Source organism: Rhinoraja longicauda, chromosome 3 (assembly GCF_053455715.1).
Source record: "Rhinoraja longicauda isolate Sanriku21f chromosome 3, sRhiLon1.1, whole genome shotgun sequence".
Classification (NCBI taxonomy): domain Eukaryota; kingdom Metazoa; phylum Chordata; class Chondrichthyes; order Rajiformes; family Arhynchobatidae; genus Rhinoraja; species Rhinoraja longicauda.
In genome coordinates, this window is record NC_135955.1 from 50,775,572 (window position 1) to 50,797,710 (window position 22,139).

The 22,139-nt window shown below is 40.9% G+C and overlaps 1 protein-coding gene across 1 annotated transcript in view; it reads left to right on the forward strand.

Annotated features, from left to right (window-relative positions):
* LOC144592253 (uncharacterized) overlaps positions 1-22,139 on the forward strand; it is a 55,769-nt gene that overhangs the window by 248 nt on the left and 33,382 nt on the right. The window contains exons 3-4 of the mRNA XM_078396785.1: positions 18,621-18,660; positions 21,116-21,234. Of these exons, the coding sequence (XP_078252911.1) occupies positions 18,621-18,660; positions 21,116-21,234 (159 nt within the window). The remainder of the gene's footprint in view (positions 1-18,620; positions 18,661-21,115; positions 21,235-22,139) is intronic.

Genomic DNA, 22,139 nt, shown 5'->3' on the forward strand with positions numbered 1-22,139 from the left:
CAATTTTGGGAACTATGAATGAATGAATGAATGAATAATGAATGAATGAATGAATGAATGTTTATTGGCCAAGTACAAGGAATGTGCCTTGGTGCTCCCCTCTCAAATGACAACACTAACATACAGTTAATAATGAAGAATAAAGCATAACCACATCAAAACAATAAGGATACAACATTATGGTCTAAACATGTGGGTGAAAATAAACCAGAGCAAAAAAGAGACTACAGACTTTGGTTATTGAGTAGAACTACTACTCGTGGAAAAAAAGCTGTTATGTCTGGCTGTGGCTGCTTTGACAGATACTGTGAACCTCAGGCAAATAGAAAAACCAAAAGTTACATTCAGCAGGTCAAATAATTGCCACTGACATTGAGGAAAAGTATGCTATTTGCAGAGTCCCTGATGTTAATGTGCTGGGAACTTAACCCAAACTGGCGATTTCTGGGTCTTGTGCAACTTAATGCTGTCACTTGGGTAGGTTAAAACTAGCACTGTCCACAAAATAGTTGAAAAACAAATGAACAGCAGGAAAGGCATGGCTCCCCATTTTGCAACCTCTCAAGGACTTTGAAAGATTCTGAATAGTTCTGACATTCAGAAGCAATTAAAAACTAACATCAATTATAACATGTTAAATATTTAATAAAAATTAGACTAGACGAGCTAGATGCAGGAAAAATGTTCCCAATGTTGGGTAGTCCAGAACCAGGGGACACAGTCTACGAATAAAGGGGAGGCCATTTAAAACTGAGGTGAGAGGAAACTTTTTCACCCAGAGAGTTGTGAATTTGTGGAATTTTCTGCCACAGAAGGCAGTGGAGGCAAATCCAGTGGATGAATTTAAAAGAGAGTTAGATAGAGCTCTAGGGGCTAGTGGAATCAAGGGATTTGGGGAGAAGGCAGGCACAGGTTACTGATTGTAGATGATCAGCCATGGTCACAATGAATGGCGGTGCTGGCTCAAAGGGCCAAATGGCCTCCTCCAGCACCTATTTTCTATGTTTCTATAATTAAAACTAAATAAATATTACTTAAAATCTCCAAATAATTACACACCTTAAATAATTACACACCATAAATGGAAATTATTTTATCCTTTCATGCAGCAGTTCCGGCCTTTTCAAATGAATTCATTTCTTGAGCCATCTCCAACCTACCATGCAGCGTCCATTATCTGAGCAGAGCAGGAAATGACCCGTAGAATCTAGCAAGCAAGGGTTTCCCCATTCTAGTCAGTCATTAACTGATTGGCACTCATAGGAGGTAAATGCCAGGTATTTAGTGTGGAACTATTGGTTTGTCCAACTGGTTTTGGCCCATCATTTCAGGCAACCTGGTCAAATAGGGCAGGACAGTGATGTGTCGGTGGAACTGCTGCCACACAGCATCAGAGAGCCAGGTTCAATTCTGACCTCAGCTGCCATCTGTGTGGAGTTTGCACGTTCTGGCTATGACCGCATGGAATTTTCTCCGGACACTCCCCTTTCCTCTCACATCCCAAAGACTAGCAGGTCAATGGGTTAATTCTCCCTTGTGTGGATGCTAAAGTGGGATAACATAGAACTAGTGTGAACGGGTGATCAATGATCAATATGGACCTGGTGAGCTGAATGTTGTATCTCCAAACAAACAAACAAAATGCTTCACTGATATGTTAAGTATTTCCTGAATTTGTTTTTTCCAAATACAAGCTTACGTTGATATAAAGCTTTTAGTACAAAATCATATCCTAAAGAACATTTGGGTAATGAAGCTAGAAAGCAGCATGAGTAAGATATTTGTAAGCTAATTGAACTGGTGAATCTTCAAGTTTACAAGGATGGAGGAATAATTGGAGAGGCACAGAAGAATTATTAAGCAAGCTAGAGTGAGAGAGTAGGACCAATGTAGGACCAATGATGGAAGAGTTTTCAGCCATAGAAAATTAGACAAAAGAATGAGGAAGACTTGTCATAAGAATAAAATGTTGTCGAAAGATATTACATTTGAAAAGTCTGCAAAGCTGTGCATGGAAATGACCATATAGGGATTGATATGCAAGGACAAATATTTTGAATTTAGTATGCGGCAAGAAATGAACCCAGTGTGCATCAGAAGGACAAGGTAAAGAATATGCAGTACTTAATGCAGGACAGGAAATAGGCAGCTGAGTTTTGGAAAAGTCCGTTCAAGCAAGGTCAATGATATATTGCTGGCAGTGAGCTTTCTTGGGTAGCTGAAGTTGGAAGAGACAGAAATTCAGACATTAAGATGTCATTTGGAAGTAAATGGTTTTGATTATGACTAGGATGTTGGTCCAAATATTTTTTGAGGTGGAAAAAGATAATAACCAAGGCTGAGAAAACGTTCAGGATGGAAAGTGAGTAATGGCTGTAAGGGAGCAGAGTTTGTATTGGGTTGTATTCAGAAGCACATCTTCAAGATTTGAAGACGGAGAGTAGTGCGTTCGGCTGAACGCACTATGAGAACTACACTCGCCCTCCTGCAAGGCCTATACATCAGGAGATGCAGATTCAGAGCCAGCAACATAATGGAGGACCCCTACCACCCCAGCAACGGACTGTTCCAGCTGCTACGGTTGGGCAAACGCCTCCGCTGTCACGCTGTGAAAACAGAGAGGATGAGATGGAGTTTCTTCCCACAGGCCATCAGGACTGTTAACTCTCATATCACCAGGGACTCATTTAATTTACTGTATTAATTAATTTTTTTGTGTTAAAAAAATTATTTGTATTCTGTTTTGTAGTTTAGCACAATCCGCAGGCATTGCCACTTTCATTTCACTGCACATCTTGTATATGTATGTGACAAATAAACTTAACTAGACTTGACTTGACTGCTGGGAAGTTAACCATTTGAGCTGTAGTAAAGGCCTCAAATTATAACATATAACATATAACAACTACAGCATGGAAACAGGCCTGTCCGGCCCTACCAGTCCACGCCGACCATTCTCCCTGACCTAGTCTCATCTACCTGCACTCAGACCATAACCCTCCAATCCCCTCCTATCCATATACCTATCCAATTTACTCTTAAATAATAAAATCGAGCCAGCCTCCACCACTTCCACCGGAAGCCCATTCCATACAGCCACAACCCTCTGAGTAAAGAAGTTCCCCCTCATGTTACCCCTAAACCTTTGTCCCTCAATTCTGAAGCTATGTCCCATTGTTGGAATCTTCCCCACTCTCAAAGGGAAAAGCCTACCCACGTCAACTCTGTCCGTCCCTCTCAAAATTTTAAAAACCTCTATCAAGTCCCCCCTCAACCTTCTACGCTCCAAAGAATAAAGACCCAACCTGTTCAACCTCTCTCTGTAGCCTACGTGCTGAAACCCAGGCAACATTCTAGTAAATCTCCTCTGTACCCTCTCCATTTTGTCGACATCCTTCCTATAATTTGGCGACCAGAACTGCACACCATACTCCAGATTCGGCCTCACCAATGCCCTGTACAATTTCAACATTACATCCCAACTTCTATACTCGATGCTCTGATTTATAAAGGCAAGCATACCAAACGCCTTCTTCACCATCCTATCCACATGAGATTCCACCTTCAGGGAACAATGCACAGTTATTCCCAGATCCCTCTGTTCCACTGCATTCCTCAATTCCCTACCATTTACCCTGTACGTCCTATTTTGATTTGGCATGATAGGCTGAATGGACATAATGGAAATATGAGGAAAGAAATGTATTTATCAACCCCAACAAAACTGAATATCACCTTAGGACATTTTAATAGGAAAAACTGAAAATCATAAAACTGTTGTACATTCCTGGAACAAAAACATAGAAACATAGAAAATAGGTGCAGGAGTAGGCCATTCGGCCCTTCGAGCCTGCACCGCCATTCAATATGATCATGGCTGATCATCCAGCTTAGTAACCTGTACCTGCCTTCTCTCCATACCCCCTGATCCCTTTAGCCACAAGGGCCACATCTAACTCCCTCTTAAATATAGCCAATGAACTGGCCTCAACTACCTTCTGTGGCAGAGAATTCCACAGACTCACCACTCTCTGTGTGAAGAAAACAGTAAATTAGTTTAAAGTTTCTCATAATAATTTTGCCTTCTGTTTCAAACAAATGTAAAATAATATTTTACATGTTTAATTCATTCACAAGATGTGGACATCAAAGTTAATGACAATTTGTTTTCCATCCATAATTGCCCTGGAAGTGAGGAGGTAATTAAGAATCAAACACACTTCCAGTTTGTTTTGTTGATGAGGGTCATAATAGATAATGTTTTAAGTAAACACCAATTATGCCCACGCAAGTTTTTGATGCTGCAGTCCATTCTCGCACTGCTAACATCCCTGCTTCATGTCTTCTGTGAACCATCACTTAGTTCCTGCACTACTGCAGACATAAAGACTTGCTATTGTTGATTATTTATTTACCTTCCTCAGCTAGCTGCACAATGGTTTGTTTATTTGCTTTATCTTAAACTGAAATTTGCAGTCGCCAATGAGGCAGATTTACCTGGTAATGGCTGCAAAGAAAGTTTCCAGCAAATCAATCACTGGCAAGATTTTCACATTTTCCAGCACTTGGTGTTATATAATGTCAGCTTTGTGATCATAGCTGTGATTCTCAACAAACTGACTGAACTGCCAATCTTATTAAAATAGTTTTACAGACAGCAAATCAAGAAGGAAAGAATAGCATTTTTAATTGACCTTTTAGATTGCATTTCTTGATTAGTATGGGTGTCAGAGGTTATGGAGAGGCAAGAGAACGGGGTTAGATGGGAGAGATAGATCAGCCATGATTGCATGGCAGAGTAGACTTGATGGGCCGAATGGCCTAATTCTGCTATAATCACTTGTGACCTTATGTATATAAATATTGAATATAGATTGAAACATACACTTATGATTATGTTAGAACCTGAAATTGAAGTACAGAGTTATCAGGATAGTTTATGACAAGACTGCTTTATAAATACCTGAAAATAAACAAGTTCAAATGAATTTTCTTGATTGATGTGGAAAACTGCACACACTGCAAACTGGGGAGGTAAGGTGAATACCGACAAGGTGAATCACTGACAGAAACTTAAGCTTTACTCTGCAAATACAGAAATCCCAAAACTACCAGTAGGCACAGATCCAATAGTTTTGCCATCATAACTACATAATATGGGCCAATATTTCTGTTAGTAGGCGTGAACCCACTGCTGAATTCATAGATGATGGCGGTCCAAATGCAACATATTTAATTCTGACCAGATAATCAAATCATTCCTTTTATATTTGTCTCCTCTGCATCTTCCTTCAAAGACCCTATCTGCTCATGCTAAGATTACCAATTGCAGATATTCGCAAACCTATTTGCATTTCCCACGCTCAATGCAGTTCTTCAATTTCCACAGAGATCTTAAACAACTCGATCACCAGTTCCCTGAAAGAATTATAGAATAAAATGGTGAATTAATTGGGTCCTGTGGTGAGGGACAAACCATCAATAAAGGAATAGAATAAATTAAGACGGTAGAGAGAGCAAAGAAAAGTGAGGGGTCAATGAAAGAGGGGGATAAGGAGATCAATGGTAGAGAGAATTCAAAGAAAAGACATGATATGAGAAGCAAAAACAGAGACATGAGAGGCAATAGGGAAATGGAAACATTGTACCGTATGTGTCGGCCAATGTAAACTACTGTTGGTACTTCCAAAATTCTTCAGAACTGTACTTACAAAATCTGCAGGGACTGATATTTAAGGAGCAATAAAGTATCTCTTCAATTCAATACTTGAGCAACAACCAGTTGTTCCCATCCTTGAATAGTCTGTAACTATTCTTCTTGAAAGTGCGCAATGACAGGAAAAGTATTCAGCGTTCACATACAGCAGCATAATCTGCTAGAATAACGGAACAGAAGAGAGAGGCAGGGGCCATAAGCAGGTTGTTCAGGGAATGATTCTCCCATTTGAAACTCAATAAGGAAGAATGTGGAAGCTCCTGTGTTTTATCCCATTGAAATATACCTAATACTCTGGCCATAACAACAACTGTGTGGTGGTTCAAATAAATTTTGATTCCATTGACTGCTCCCTCCAGATCTGAGTTGGAAAAATCTCAGTATATTTGCTTTTGCTTTTCATTGTTGGATAAGGGAAGTAATTTTGCACTCTGTTCTAAGGGAACCAAACATTCCTGATTTTTCTTTGTGTAGGAAGGAACTGCAGCAGGATCGTTTCGCTGAATACCTCTGCTCAATCTGTCTACACCTACAATGCCCTCCATAATGTTTGGTACAAAGACCCATCATTTATTTATTTGCCTCTGTACTCCACAATTTGAGATTTGTAATAGAAAAAAGTTTCACCTTGAAGAAATTACAGCAGTGTTTATACATAGTCCCCCCATTTCAGGGCACCATAATGCTTGGGACACAGCAATGTTGTCATGTTTAATATTTTGTTGCATATCCTTTGCATGCAATGATTGCTTGAAGTCTGCGATTCACGGACATCACCAGTTGCTGGGTGTCTTCTCTGGTGATGCTCTGCCAGGCCTGCATTGCAGCCATCTTTAGCTTATGCTTGTTTTGGGGGCTTGCACCCTTCAGTTTTCTCTTCAGCATATAAAAGGCATGCTCAATTGGGTTCAGATCAGGTGGTTGACTTGGCCACTCAAGAATGGACCATTTTTTAGCTTTGAAAAACCCTTTTGTTGCTTTAGCAGTATGTTTGGGATCATTGTCTTGCTGTAGACTAAACCAATGAGTTTTGAGGTATTTGTTTGCACTTGAATAGATAGGATGTATCTATGCACTTCAGAATTCATTATGCTACTACCATCAGCAGTTGTATCATCAATGAAGATAAGTGAGCCAGTACCTTCAGCAACCCTACATGCCCAGGCCATAACACTCCCACCACCGTGTTTCACAGATGAGGTGATATGCTTTGGATCTTGGGCAGTTCCTTCTCTCCTCCATACTTTGCTCTTGCCATCACTCTGATATGTTAATCTGCGTCCCATCAGTCCACAAGACCTTTTTCCAGAACTGTGGTTGCTGTTTTAAGTGCTTCTTGGCAAACTGTAACCTGGCCATCCTATTTTTGCGGCTAACCAGTGGTTTGCATCTTGCAGTGTAGCCTCTGTATTTCTGTTCATGAAGTCTGCTGCGGATAGTGGTCATTGACAAATCCACACCTGACTCCTGACAGGTGTTTGGGGATTTTTCTTTATTATTGATGGAATTCTTCTGTCATCAGCTGTGGAGGTCTTCCTTGGTCTGCCAGTCCCTTTGCGATAAGTAAGCTCACCAGTGCTCTCTTTCTTGTTAATGATGTTCCAAACAGTTGATTTTGGTACGCCTAAGGTTTGGCTGATGTCTCTAACAGTTTGGTTCTTGTTTCCCAGTCTCATAATGGGTTCTTTGACTTTCATTGGCACAACTTTGGTCCTCATGTTGATAAACAGCAATAAAAGTTTCCAAAGACTAGAGGAAAGACTAGGTGCTGAGAGCTCTCTTATACCTGCATTAAGGAGGCAATTAAACACACCTGAGCAATTACAGACACCTGTGAAGCCATATGTCCCAAACATTGTGGTGCCCTGAAATGGGGGGACTACGTATAAACACTGCTGTAATTTCTGCATTGTGAAACCAAAATGTATAAAAATACCCTTTAATAACATCTGATATTGTGCACTTTAACCACGTGTGATTTTTTTCTATTACAAATCTCAAATTATGGAGTACAGAGGCAAATAGATAAATGATGGGTCTTTGTGCCAAACATGATGGAGGGCACTGTTCCTGATCTCCCGGTTGCTAAACACTTTAACTCCCATTCCCACACTGACCTTTATGTCCTGGGCCTCCTCCATTGTCAGAGTGAGACCCAGCACAAATTGGAGGAGCAGCACCTCGTATTTTGCTTGGGTAGCTTACACCCCAATGGTACGAACATTGACCTCTCTAACCTCAAGTAACCCTTGGTTTCCCTCTCTCTCCATCCCTCCGCCTTCCCAGTTCTCCGACCCAGTCTGACTGTCTCCAACCACATTTTATCTCTGTTTGGTTCGTTGCAACCTTCTCCCACCTAACAATAATCTATTCTACATTTTCCTCGATCTCCATCCCCTTTGTCTCGATTTCACACCTCACACTTCCTTATCTATGTATCTCCCTCTCGCCTGACTTCAGTCTGAAGGGTCTCAACCCAAAACATCACCCATTACTTCTAACCAGAGATGTTGCCTGTCCCACTGAGTTACTCCGCATTTTGTGTCTATCCTGATTTTTCTTTGCTGACGATTACGGATGGATTGAGCTCACAACGTTTGCACAACGATGGATCGAGCTCACAACGATTTTCTGTGGATCAAGATGTTTTGGAAAAACAAGGAACTGCAGATACTGGTTTGCAAATTGACATAAACTGCTGGAGTAACTCAGCAGGTTGGGTAGAATCTCTAAATTAGGAAGGTGTCAAAGGTTACAGGCAGAAGGCAGGAGAATATTGTTGAGAAGGAAAGATAGATCCGCCATCATTGAATGCGGAGCAGACACAATGGGCGGAATGGCCTAATTCTACTTCTATGTCTTATGGTTTGGAGAACATGGATAGGTTGTCTTGGTGAGCCTGAGCAACATTCTACGAGGTACCCCTCTATCCTAAAAACCATCCACATCCACAGTTTATTCTAACTTATCGCTATCAATGCGCAACATCTAAATAAAGGAAGCATCTCAATTGTGCACGTACACTAAACAATCAGCCAACTTGCATTGTAACATCACAACAGTGACAAAAATGTGCTCCTGTCCCACGTGTGAACTCGCCATATTGTTGTATGGCTCAGAAGTATAGACAGGAAAGTGAACACATTTAGTTGTGCATGCTGAAACCCATTCCTTTTCCAGTAGAGGAAGATTCTCCACAAGGGAACGAACGTTGCATTGCCTTTTGAAGAGGTATGTGCTGAGGAATGCCCTAAGCTCAATTCAACCACTGCTGCAAAGGCTCTTTGCGGAACAACCTAGGTAACTGCAGCCACTAGACATTGATGTGCTGAGTCCTGTGTACCATCGCCACCATTTTTAAAGAGGAAATGAGTGTGGTGTTTATACATCATAAGAAATACATTGATGATGCAATGAATTAGAGTAAGACGTATATCAATTGTATTTACTGTGTGTCATATGCAGAACGTATAATCTTTTTAAATGAAAGAAATGTTTGGAATCCATTTCAGCAAGTGTATTACCAACTAAGTTTTGATGCTGAACACCACGTTGTAGTGGCTAGAATCATCAGGACTGCAAGACTTGGCTTCTTTGGATGCATTGTCTAGTGGATATCTCAGCTATCGCTGATGATGAGCCCATCTAAAACTTAATAAGTAAACTTAAAAAGCTTTTCACTGTACCTCGCTCGGTACACGTGACAATAAACTGAACTTAAACGTATTTCCTTTTGTTGCTGAAGATGGACACAAAAAGCTGGAGTAACTGAGCGGGACAGGCAGGCAGGCAGCATCTCTGGAGAGATGTATTGGGTGACGTTTCTGCTGTTGCTGTGCGTGATCGGAGTGTCCTTTCCTCGCTCTGCACAACTATATATTCGCACCTGCAGGACGCGCTCGTAACTCCTGCTGAGGACGGTGATGCCGGTGGCGGGGGCGCGCTCTGTGGTCCCCGGGAGCCTCCGCGCGCGTGAGCATTGACAGCGCTCGAGTGTGAAGGGGAGACTCGCTGGGCTGCAAACCTTGCGCTCTCTCGGCTGCAGGAGATGTTGCAAAACCCTCCTCGATCTGCTCGGGGCCAACTTTGAGCTTTGGATGCTCGATTGGGAGGGAGTGCGCAGGAGAGGCGAGCGGCTCTGTAGCCCGGTGCAGATTGGGGTCGCCCGTTTTCGTGGTCGTGCCTCCCTGGGGGGAGGTGTGGGGGGGGGGGAGGGGGACCACTCGGGCGCTGTGGATGAACACGACCAGGTCGCCCTGGTCTGCGTGCAACTAACGAGTGATGTACAAAACCAACATAAAGTGGAAGCTTCCTGCGAAACACTTGGTGCCGCTTCTGTTCATGTGCTGCCCACTTTTCGGAGAGATTTACACAGGTATGGTGTTTAAAGTGGAAAACGTGAAAATAAAATGCCATCTTATATTTGTCAATTCACGTTTGAACAAAGCAGTTGCAAAATTATTCGTTTTTATGACTTACATTTTCACAGATTTTCATTTTGAACTTGCAGGTCTCAATCATGCAAACTTCCGAGGCGCGCTTTCATTTAGTTGCGCAGACTATTTTCTAATTTTACTTGGTGATTTTAGATCAAGGACAAAGAACGTGAATTGGAATTGTGACCGAATACTTTCTCAGAGGACATTTCCGATGATTTGGCGTTTATTTTTCAATTATCCCTCTTTTTTTTCGAATTATGAGAACTTTCATGTTCTCATTAGAATTAATTTGCTTAATGGAACAGACTGATGAAAAAGGGTCTTGGGCGTTTCTGTTTTTTGTATTTTACTAATGGTCCATTTTGGTAATGTTATGGTGGGTGTCTATGTTTTAAAGAGGGTTTATCATCTCCCTCCTGATGTCGTGGTCAATGTTTATTTCAGTCAATGCCCCAGAAATAGATTATTACTGTTGCCAGCATCTTCTTGTTGTGTGCACTGCTACATCCCATGCGGCAGCATTCTGGTGAATCTCCTCTGAACACACTGACATGCTGAGTTCCTCCAGCAGTTTGTTTTTGCTCTAGATCCCGCCATTCGCAGTCTCTTGTTTCTCTATTTCCTTCTGATAGTGTTGTGGTCCCCCACTTACTCAACAATGCTATTTTTTATATATCCACAAGGCATTTACTGTTTATTTTGATATTACTTCAATTTTCACAATACTCCTGATGTGGCCTGTCTGATGTTTTGTAAAATTGTACCAATTCCCTCTATTCCAATATGCCATGCATCCTGTATGTATTCTTTATGATGATGTCTGCCTGTGCTGTCAACTTCAGATGCCCTTGAACTTGTACACCAAGATTCTTTTGTTCCCCACGTGGTGGGCATATGGAATGAGCTGCAAGAGGAGGTCGTTGAGGAAGGTACCATAACATTTTTAAAAAGAAATATGGACTGAACCTGAATAGAATAGGAAAGGTTTAGAGGAATATGGGCCAAACCTGGGCAAATGGGACTACATCGGGCATCTCGATCGACATGGAGAAGTCGGGCCAAAGAGCCTGTTTCAGTACTGTTTGACTCTACTCTGCCCTAAAGCCCTATCTGCCATTGAGCATGCCCTACCCTTATTAGTCCTCCCTAAGTGCATCTCTTTGTATTATCTATATACTAAAATTCTCGTTTGTTTGTTCCTGAAGTACAGCCAAAACGGTACACGATAGTGTGACAATTTTAGGCTCACATTACTCACCGTCGTCCCTTTGGTGCTAATGGAAGAAGTTTCATTGAAATCGGTGTTATATTTTTAAGGCTATTCACATTTAAAATCTATCTCCTAGGGAGGGAGGGGGGGGTGGAGGGAGAATAATATTTACAATACAATAAAACAAAACAGAACCCACCACCATAATACAAGACAAACAAATATACTAACTGAACTACTATACAACTATGTTACAATCCTTGTCCAGGAAGCATTCAACCCCTCGCGGTGCCCAACAGTCCCGGAAATCCCCCTGGGTACCCGTGGACAGCGCGTAGCCCCTCTCTAACACCATCCGGGCACGGACGTAACCCTGGAAAAGGGGCAGGCAGCTGGCTTGGGCAGAGCCCTCTTCCGCCTGGCGCCGTGACTCGCGGATGGCCAGCTTGGCCAGGCCCAGGAGCAACCCAACCAGGACATCTTTGGCCCATTGCAAAGCTAACTATGGCGGTATTGCACAGTGCATCTTGAGTTCATTCAACTGAGTCCTGCCTAGTTCTTCTTGAAAGCAGCAAAGTTGGTAATTGTTTGGTCCATTTTGGTAATCTTCAGTGTATTTTGAGCCTTGATGTTTGGGAAGTTGATCTGGGTGAGTTTGTTGACATTGGTTTCCATATCCTGCTAATGGGTTTGGAAGATTTCAGTGGTAGCATTGGTGTGTCTCCAAAGCTTTGATTTACAAGCTGTAGGTAGACTTTGACTTGGACACAGATAAATGGGCAGGGATCACTGCAGCCTGGTGGACCATGAGCTGTGTGACATATTTGAGATTGTGATATTTAAAACAACCTTTCCCTCAGATAACCAAAGGTTTTGCTGGTGCACTGAACATGATGGAGAATCTCATCGTCAATGTGATTTAATTAAGAGATGATTCCTGAGGCATAGGAAGTGGTCCGTGTTTTCCAAGGTCTTTTTATTGTTGGATGGCACAATTGTACAATGAGAGCAGGTTGGTAGGGTACTTTCAGTTGACTAAGCGTAAGGCTGATTCTCTCGTACAGTTGCAGTTGTAGTACTTGTTACCTTTTGGTCTTTTGCCTTCTAATCAAATCCCTACCTACATCGCCTTATCTTTAATCAAAATAATTTAAAATAGGACACAGAAAAACAAATATGTGGATTCTAGAAATCTAACACAAGAACAGAAAATCCAGAAATACTCAGCAGATCCATTAGCGAACATAAATATAAACTGTTAATTTAACTGGTGTGGTTCTATTCAGTTTCTATAATTTTTTACTTGTCGGTTTCCTACAACTAATCAGTTGAACGTTTCTGGTATTTTGTAATTTTGTGTCAATATGTATTTCCTTTGCCTCTGCACATCCTGTTTGCTTTAAATATATAAAATGAAAAAGTAAAAAGATGCCAGCTAATAACTCAAACCGTGAGATTTGACAGAGATTGGTGCACAAACATTTGATGGCTGCTAAAGTCATAGTTCTGGGATCTGCCTGTTGAACTGATCTGGCAAAGCAACCCATGGCGGTATTGCGCATTACATCTTGAATTCATTCAACCGAGTCCTGCCTCGTTCTTGAAAGCAGCAAATTCTCTTAAAACATTATCATTGGCATTGAATTAGCATTAAAGCACAAAGGTTCTGCTTTTAAATAAAATATATAATAGTGATAAAGCTTGGACAGCAATGAAGGTATCAGTGCAACATACTGTTATTGTCACTTTTGAAATGTTTAGTTCAGAAATTAGATCAAACAAGAAAGAATCACATAGACAGTTAAAATATAATAGAAATATATCGTTAAATTTTAATGAAAAACTTACAAAAGAACTGTCTAAATTATTTTGGTATGGATTATATTTAATATTCTGAAGTGTAACATTATACTTTTGATGAAGCATTAATATGGTTTTGATTAACTAGTATTACATTGTTTTTGAGTTCTCTCTGTTGATCTTACTGATATTCTCCACTGACTTGCCATCTGATTCTGGTTTAAAAAAAATTCTGTTGGTTAAAAAAATTATCGCCATCCAAAATTTATGCTTTGACTGTTTCTTGCGTCGTTTCTGTTACTGCCTTCTTAACCTGGTTTGTGCTTGTGCGACAGTATGTAGTACTCCATTGAAATGTTTTGGTTTGAGTTCTTGAAATACTAGTGACAACAAATGATCTCCAAGAAGATTTTAAGTGTCATCAAGTTGTCAGTCCACCTCCGTCTCAATTATTTGATATAACAGCTCTGTGAAAATATTAGTCTATTGGAGGAACATCGGTTTTGCACCAGCAAGGACCTGAATAGGGACATTGAAAGAAGTCTGAAAGCTTTTAAAATCTATTATGTCATGCAGACGACACAAATGTGTCCAGTAAATGGTGTTCTTCCCTGATTTTAAAGCCAATTTCAGCATCTGTAAATTTGAATTACTGGTGATAGGTTTTGTTTAAAAACAATGATTTTTTTTAAATTACAAATTTTTGCTTGTTTAACTGTTATAGTAAACCAATATCAAGATATCATTCTTGATACTTATGAAGAAATAGACTTCCATGTTAAATTAAAACAAAAACTCAATATTACTGTCCAATTACATTGGCTAAAAGTAGATTATATATTTAGCGATGTTTATAGTCATACCTCATGGAAACAAGCCCTCCAACCCAACTTGCCACACCACCTATCATCTCCCATCTACACTAGTCCCACCTGCCTGTATTTGATCCATATCCATCTAAACCTATTCTATCCATGTACCTATCTAAAAGTTTCATAAAAATTGCGATAGCACCTTCCTCAATGACCACCTCCAGCAGCTGTTCCATACATCCACCAACCTTTGTGTGAAAAAGTTACCGTTCAGGATCCTATTAAAAATGTTCCCCTTCACCCTAAACCTATGTCCTCTGGTTCTCTATTTCCCCTATGCTGGGAAGGAGACTGGGCATTTTACCTGATCTATTCCTCTCGTGATTTTGTACACCTTTACAAGATCACCCCTCATCCTCCTGCGCTCCAAGGAATAAAGTCCTAGCCAACAGAGCCTCTCCCTATAGCTGAGGCCTACGAGTTCTGATAAAATCTTTGTAAATCTTCTCTGCACTCTTTCCAGCTTGACAACATCTTTTCTATGACATGGTGCCCAGAAAATCTACTGATGCAAATAGTCTTTTTCAATACTCTATGATTTGGTCAGCCTTGTAATTAACGAATGTCAACAATTTGACTGTGGTCCTAACATTTTATCTTGTTTTTCACTTTACTATATATTTAAATACTAAGAGGTAAATTTCATAATGAATGAAATCAAATTGCTTTCAAGTGAGAGACTAACAAGCTTCTGGAATTTGTTGAATCCATGCAATGTAGGTCAGATACTTGAAAGCATTTGAAATAAAAATAGTTGATCCCTGCATTCCCCAGAAGAGGAGTTTATATTGATGAAACTTGCATGTTATGTAAATAGTTTCTATTCTATTTTGACTGTGATTAATGCTTGTAGATAAACATGAATTAAAGAGTTACCGTGTAACTATTCCAGAATATTCACCGCAGAACTTATTTTTTAAATAAAAATGTTAATATTATTAACTTGGCCCAAAGGAATTTAAGTACACAGGTAACTTGAAATAAAAACTATGAATTTAGAAAAAAAATTGTTTGTACCAGTTAATATAAAACATTAAGTCTAACATTAAGATATGTACCTGAAATGTTAACCTTGTTTCTTAATCTTTAGATGCTTCCTGACCTGAGTATTTATAGCATGTTTTTACTCTTGGGAGTGGTTGGAATTTTGGGAGGATTATTTCAGTCATGATTTGTTGTGCAAAAAAATTAATTTATGTTAGAATCTAAAGGGAAAGAGGATTAAGATAATGTTAATGTGCATTTTTTTAATTAATCTGAAATTAATTCATCATTGGAACAGATGGAAGGTGTCTAGTCAGGAACCCATGACATCTGACTGGTGCCAGAGCACAGAATATCCAGGCCACAGAATTTGCCCCTGATCAGCTTCCTCTGAGCAAAGAACCCTTCTTTAAGTATAGACTGCCTGTGCCAAGTAAAGATTCTGAGAACTAAGCCCAGCCCAAATTTTCCGCAAGTCGTAAACTACTGTCGGCTGAGATTGCTGTCGTCGAGGGTCATAAAAGTTGCACCGGCAGGTTAATTGGCTGCAGATTAGTACAAATCTTAGTTAATTTTAGGTCCTAATTAGAATTAATAAATTGCATGACTACGGGAGTTACCAGTCTGCAGAATGCCAGATTGGAGAGTTTCAACCTGTACTTTGGAAAGTAAACGTTATATTTTCACTCTAGTGTCTTCACACAGACCCTGTAAAAGGTTTAATTCCAATGAATGCAGATACAGCTGTGCAGCTTGTTATTGACTGGTGCACCATTGTCAAGTTTGCAGACGACACAACGGTGATCAGGCTTATCACCAACGGGGATGAAACAAACTATAGAGCGGAGGTGCAGAACCTGGCGGACTGGTGCTCGGATAACAACCTGTCCCTAAATACCACCAAGACCAAGGAGCTGATCATCAACTTCCGTAGGTCACATAACGGGGAATATGCCCCGATCTCTATCAATGGGGACAGTGTGGAGAGAGTGTCCAGCTTCAAGTTTCTGGGCACTCACATTTCGGAGGACCTAACATGGTCCAATAACACTGCTGCGCTGGTCAAGAAGGCACAACAAAGACTGTTCTACTTAAGAACACTGAAAAAGTCTGGTCTACCCCAACAGCTGCTGACGACTTTCTACCGCTGCACCATAGAGAGCATCCTAACGCATGGCATCCCTGTGTGGTACCTCAGCTGCACGGAGGCAGAAAGGAAAGCTCTACAGCGGGTAATCCATAGAGCTCAGAGGGCCATCGGAACACAGCTACCAGACTTGGAGGGCATCTACAACACACGATGCCTCAGAAAAGCCACCAGCATCCACAAAGACTCTTCACACCCCTGCAACAGTCTGTTCGAACTCCTTCCATCGGGCAGACGATACAAGGCCTTCTACGCCCGCACCTCCAGACTCAGGAACAGCTTCATCCCCAGGGCCATAGCTGCTATGAACCGGTCCTGCTGAGCCGGATGGCCGCAACGCATAGACCAACTTGCACTTTACCCTGTCTAAAAACTGTTCCAACTGTTTCGTTTCGTTGGGTTGCTTTTAATTACTTAAATTATTGCATCGTATGGGAGGCGCATTCCCAATCTCGTTGTACCCCTGGGTACAATGACAATAAAGATATATTGTATTGTATTGTACCTAGAAGGCTGAATGCTGCCTGCTGCATCGCAAATCATTTGCTGTTTACTTTAATGAAGTTCCATGTAAAGAACAAGCTTTTATTTACATAAAGGCTTTGGCATGCAAGTGTTAGTGTCCCCGGATAGTTGCACTAGATAGCCATTTTGCTGGCATACCAATGACTATTTTGACAGTGGGTTTGATCTTGCAGACTTAAATGGCACCCACAAACTTGCAATACATACTTCAAGTAAGTACAAGAGTATATGACAGAATATGGAGCAGATTATCAATCAGTCAGTCTGTGCAATACAAAGAGTAGGTTAGATTTTTTTTTCAAACCGTTCAAATTCATACTTTCTGTAATCATTATTCATCAGAAAATCGAAATATTCATGTAGTCCAGGTGGGTAGTTGTATGTTCGCAGTCATTGCATAATAAAATGGCAGTTTTAAGAGGGTAGCAACTGCTGGGCCCATGGTACTTGTTTGCATGATTTCAACTAAAGCCCTATTGCTAGAAATGTGGGTATTGCTGGACATGGGGAATGGGATTCCTTTAGAGGACTCTCCTGGAATAGGTACAGTAGATTCTTCTGGATTACAGTTAGGACCATTAGTTTCCAGGAAAAATCAACAGCACTGTAGACCGACATGATCCATTGCAAATCCCCCCATACTGGCACCACGTCCATTGAATTTCCATTCACATGATCAGCATTTGAGCAGTTCATCAATGCAGACATTATTTGCTGTGACTCTCAAGCATCACAAAATGTGCTTTTGACCAGATCATAAGCAAGCACCAAACACAGCAAATGTTGTTAGACAGTCTTGTGGGAAATTTAAGGGGAAAGATACAGTTAATGGCAAGATCAAGTTTTGATGTGGTAGAGGGATCTCTGTGTCTAAATCCAAAGCACCCTCAAAGCAGTAACACAAGTAAGTCAGAGTGGTAAAAAAGGCATATGGTATGCTTGCCTTCACATCTCAGGGCATTGAGTTTAAGAATCAGGAACTCTTGTTGCAGCTTTATGAGACTTTGGCTTGGTCGCCTTTGGAGCATTGTGTGCAATTCTGGTTGCCCCATTGCAGGAAGGATGTGCAGACATTGAAGCGGGTGCAGAAAAGATGTACTAGAATGCTGCCTGGACTACAGGATATTAGCTATAAGGAAAGGTTGAACAAACTTGGATTGTGTTCTCTGGAGTGTTGGAGGCCGAGGGGAACCCCAATTTGAAATAATGAGAGGCATAGATATAGTAAACAGTACATATTCACCAGGGTTAATCTGCAACTGCATGCATGAGGGACTGCACGTTTATAGCCCAACAGTGGTGGTTGGTGCCCTATCAACAAGACAAGACAAGGGTTGAAATGTCAAAAACTAGAGGGTTTAACTTTAATGTGAGAGTTTAAAGGAGAAGTGGGCCAGTTTCCTACACAGAGAGCGGTGGATACCTGGCACATAGTACCAAGGGTGATGGTGGTGGCAGATTCAATAATGGCCTTTTAGATAGGCACATAGATGTGCAGTGAATTAAGTGATGTGGCTCTTTGAGTAAACCAAACGAGAAGAAATAGAAAATGCAGATGACTGTATAAATAAAGAGCATAAATTAGGTGGTTGATGAATGATGATTAATACGATGATAAATTATTTCACTCAACCAAATTTGCGCTTAATGCTGCATTTGAACCTCTTTCCATCCCACCACATCTAATTCTATAAAAGATTTTCTCTATTCCCTGGTGCCTATCTGGCTTCTGCCTAAATGAATATCTTCTCTTTAAATACACCCTGTGGTCGCGAGTTCCATGTTCTGGCTGCTCTGTAGGTCAAGGTCTTTTACCTGAATGTCTGTTTGATTCCCTGCATTGGTGGTGTCTAGATTTCTGTATTTTACAAAAAGTTTTAACTTGCCAGATATTAACTTTGATTATTGTCCTGTTCCTTTCTTAAAGGTAATTCTCTATTAACACTCGATTCGGAATTCATGGAACAGTAAGTACTGTGATCAGTCAGCTATTTAACAGTATATTTTTTAAGGTTCTCAGATCATGTTAATCCAAGTAAAGGTTTGCATGGTTTAATGGAGATGCAGGAAACTGCAAATGCTGGAATCGGGAGCAAAAAACAAAGTGTTGGGGGATCTTGCAACATTTGGGGAGGGATTGGATGGACAATGTTTGGTCGTGAGCCTTCTTCAGACTGATTAAGTTGGAGAGAGTTGAGGGGGAGGAGGGGAGTAGCTGGAAAAGAGAGGTGGGGTGGAGCAAAACCTAGCAAGTCATAGTCAATACAAGTGTGGTGGGGGGGGGGGGGGGTTGATAGCGATTGGCCTATGATGGAGTAACGTACAAAGGCTAGAGATGAAAAAGATAACGGTGTTAGATAAAGAAGAAATCTTCTTCTTCTTGCGTATGGCGTGCACAGCCTAAAGTTGTAGGTCAAGGGTAAACATCCAGGCCAGGGCAGCATCAGTTGTTGGGTTGATGGCCTTGATGCCACCAGGGAAAAGCCTCAGTGAGCAATCACTCACGATGTGTGGGATGGTCTGGTCTGGTCTGGATATCCGCAGTCGCAAGCAGGGCTGTCTGTCATGCCCCACTTGTGCAGGTGATGGGCTGTTCTTGCATGGAGGGTGTGGATCCTGTTCAGGGTTAGCCATTGCTTGCAATGGAGGTCAAATCCTGGTGGTTTCACTGTGGGGTCTATGATGACCTCTCTGTTGTTGATGTTGGCATCTTTCCAGGCTCTGCGCCACTCAGTCTTGGGGTCAAAGTCTTCCAGGGATTTGGCTGAAGACCAGAAGGGTTTGTGGGACTTCAGGCGCATGTTGGGCAGATTGTTCAAGTCAGCATGGCTGGGAAGGCTAGGGTCAGCTTCGATGGTGCACCAATCTTTCAACATCCTCTCCCTTCTGCGTATGCTGGGAGGGGCGATGTGAGAGAGTACAGGGAGCCACTGCAAAGGTGTTGACTTAAGCGTCCCTGTGATGACCCGCATTGAAGAGTTAAGGACAGTGTCAGGAAAGAAGAAATGTGGAGGGGTGAAATGTATTGTCGGACGAAGGTATAGGGGATATGGAGGGGAAAGGTTTGATAAAATGGAAATGTGGGACGGGGATGGTAAATGAGTGTACGGAGGAGGGGAAAGGAGCAGGGTGATTCGGGTGTTTGAAGGTGGTTATGCTGGGAGATATTGTTGGGGGAAGGGAGGGGAAATAGATGTGGGTAGGGCGGGTATTGCTTGAAATCGGTGAATTGAATGTTCATATTGTTGGATTGGAGGCTACTGTAGCAGAATATGAGGAACTATTCCATTTTGTGTGTGGCCTCACTCTGGCAAAGCAGAAAGGTTGGTATGGTAATGGGAAGAAGAGTTAAAATGGTTAGCAACGGGGAGATCCAGCAGGCCTTGGTGGAAGTATCGTCTAGTCTACATTGATATAAAGGAGGCAACTTTGGGAGCACTGAATGCAATAGGCGAGGTTGGCAGATGTGCATGTGAAACTCTGTCTCACTTAGAAGGGTCCCTGGATGGAAGTGAGAGACTAGATGTAGGGACAGGTGTTGCTTCTCCTGTGGTTGAAGGGGAAAGTGCCTGGTCATAAGGTCATAAGTGTAGGAGCCGAATTAGGCATTTAGTGCAAGGTAAAGCCAGCAAAGTCCGATCAAGGATAGTCCTAGGGTCATCGATGAGGTAGATAGTAGTTCAGGACTGCTCTCCATAACCACTATAGATTATGTACAAATTTCTGCAAGATTATGATTCAGCGCTGAGAACTGCCATGTGATTATCTCCTACAATCCAAGTTGAAACAGCAGCAAATAAAGGCTGAAGAAGGGTCCCAAACCGAAATGTCACATTTCCATGTTCTCAGAGATGCTGTGTGACCTGCTGAGTTACTCTAGCATTTGTGTCTTTCCTTATTGTGTCTTTGGTATAAACCAGCCTTTACAGTTCCTTGTATATACAAATAAATGTGTTTGTTTCATGCTTAAGTACGCTGTGATTTCCAATAATTTGCTTATAGTTAGAATTTGAGTATGACTCACATCACATAATGGGCAAGCAATCATTCTTGAAAGCATCGAACTATGAACGTCCTGGTTCAAGAAGGAAGTTACAGATAAAACAAAAAAATCAGAGCCATTGATATAGTGTCTCCAATGTAATATAAACATCCTAATATAAACACCCTAAAGAACTTGAGGGAAGAATTAGCGAAAAGAGATTGACTCAAAGTCACAAAAGGAAATATTATGGTAGTGACTTTAGTGTCATCAATTTATTACCTTAAGATGAATAGTCAGTTGTAATTCTGACAGCCAGGTCTTTCTTTCAAACTACCCAGAGGGCTAAGAACATTTGCAACAGAAAGAAACAATGCAATTTGTAATATTACCAAGCACCAAAAATATTTTTCTTAACAAGAATAATTTATTTTCTGCAGTGAAGGAGATGGATTCTGTCAGCAATACAGAGGAGTTACATGTGCTCAATTCATTAAAGGCAAGAACATTTATGTTGAATCCCTCGAAATGCAGGGAGACATTGAAAACCAAATTATTGGTAAGCACAGCAGAGGAGCAACCATTTCTACTGCTTCCCTTTGGACAAATCCCCACTGAAATGTTTATTATCATCTGGAATGACACATCAATCGCAGCAGCATTTTGATTTTAATATATTATCAGATTTCTTTTTTGCATGATGCTTTTTTGCGACATTTTCATTTTAATTCATCAATTGCGAGTCTCAAACCTGAAATATTTCCTGTGATTCTCCTTCCAAAGATGCTTTCTGTTCTTTTGAGTTTTGATAGCATTTTTGTTTTATTATAGAATTCTAGAATTTGCAGTTTTCAAATGTTCTTTTTACTTCTTTATGGTTGTGTGAACTATTGTACTTTTCTCTATTTCGTAAGAGCTGTTTAATGATGGAGGATTATGCCTTTTAAAACTAACATAATATAAAGTAAAAATGAAAGTAAGTTTTTCAATTTTAAAATAAAACACTTTAAATTTGTTATATCTAGTAGGCAGCAGCTATAGAATTTAAATATTCACCATTTAAATAAGCAGAACTAGCCAAGTGTAAAGTGTAAGAAGGAAATGCAGATGCTGGTTTAAACTGAAGTGTGATGTTCAACAGTCTGCCATTTTTCTGATGTAAATCTGAATTTGACTGAAAAGTTATGCTTTTTCTGGATGTAATTATAAGTAGTGGTGGACGTTTTGGTGAAAACTATACTTGCGATGAATGATTTGCAGTTTGAAGAAGCTATGGGAGAAAGAAAATTCTTCAATGTCAGGATAGGTCAGCAATAGCTGCACTTGTGCAGGATGTCCAACAGCTGGATTCTAATACACACAAGGCTTAAGGGGTTGTCAATGATACAATAGTGCTGAGAATATGGGCCTCGATGTGAGGGGAGGGGATGGGTTGTAGTCAGGAATATTAGGATAGGGCATTGG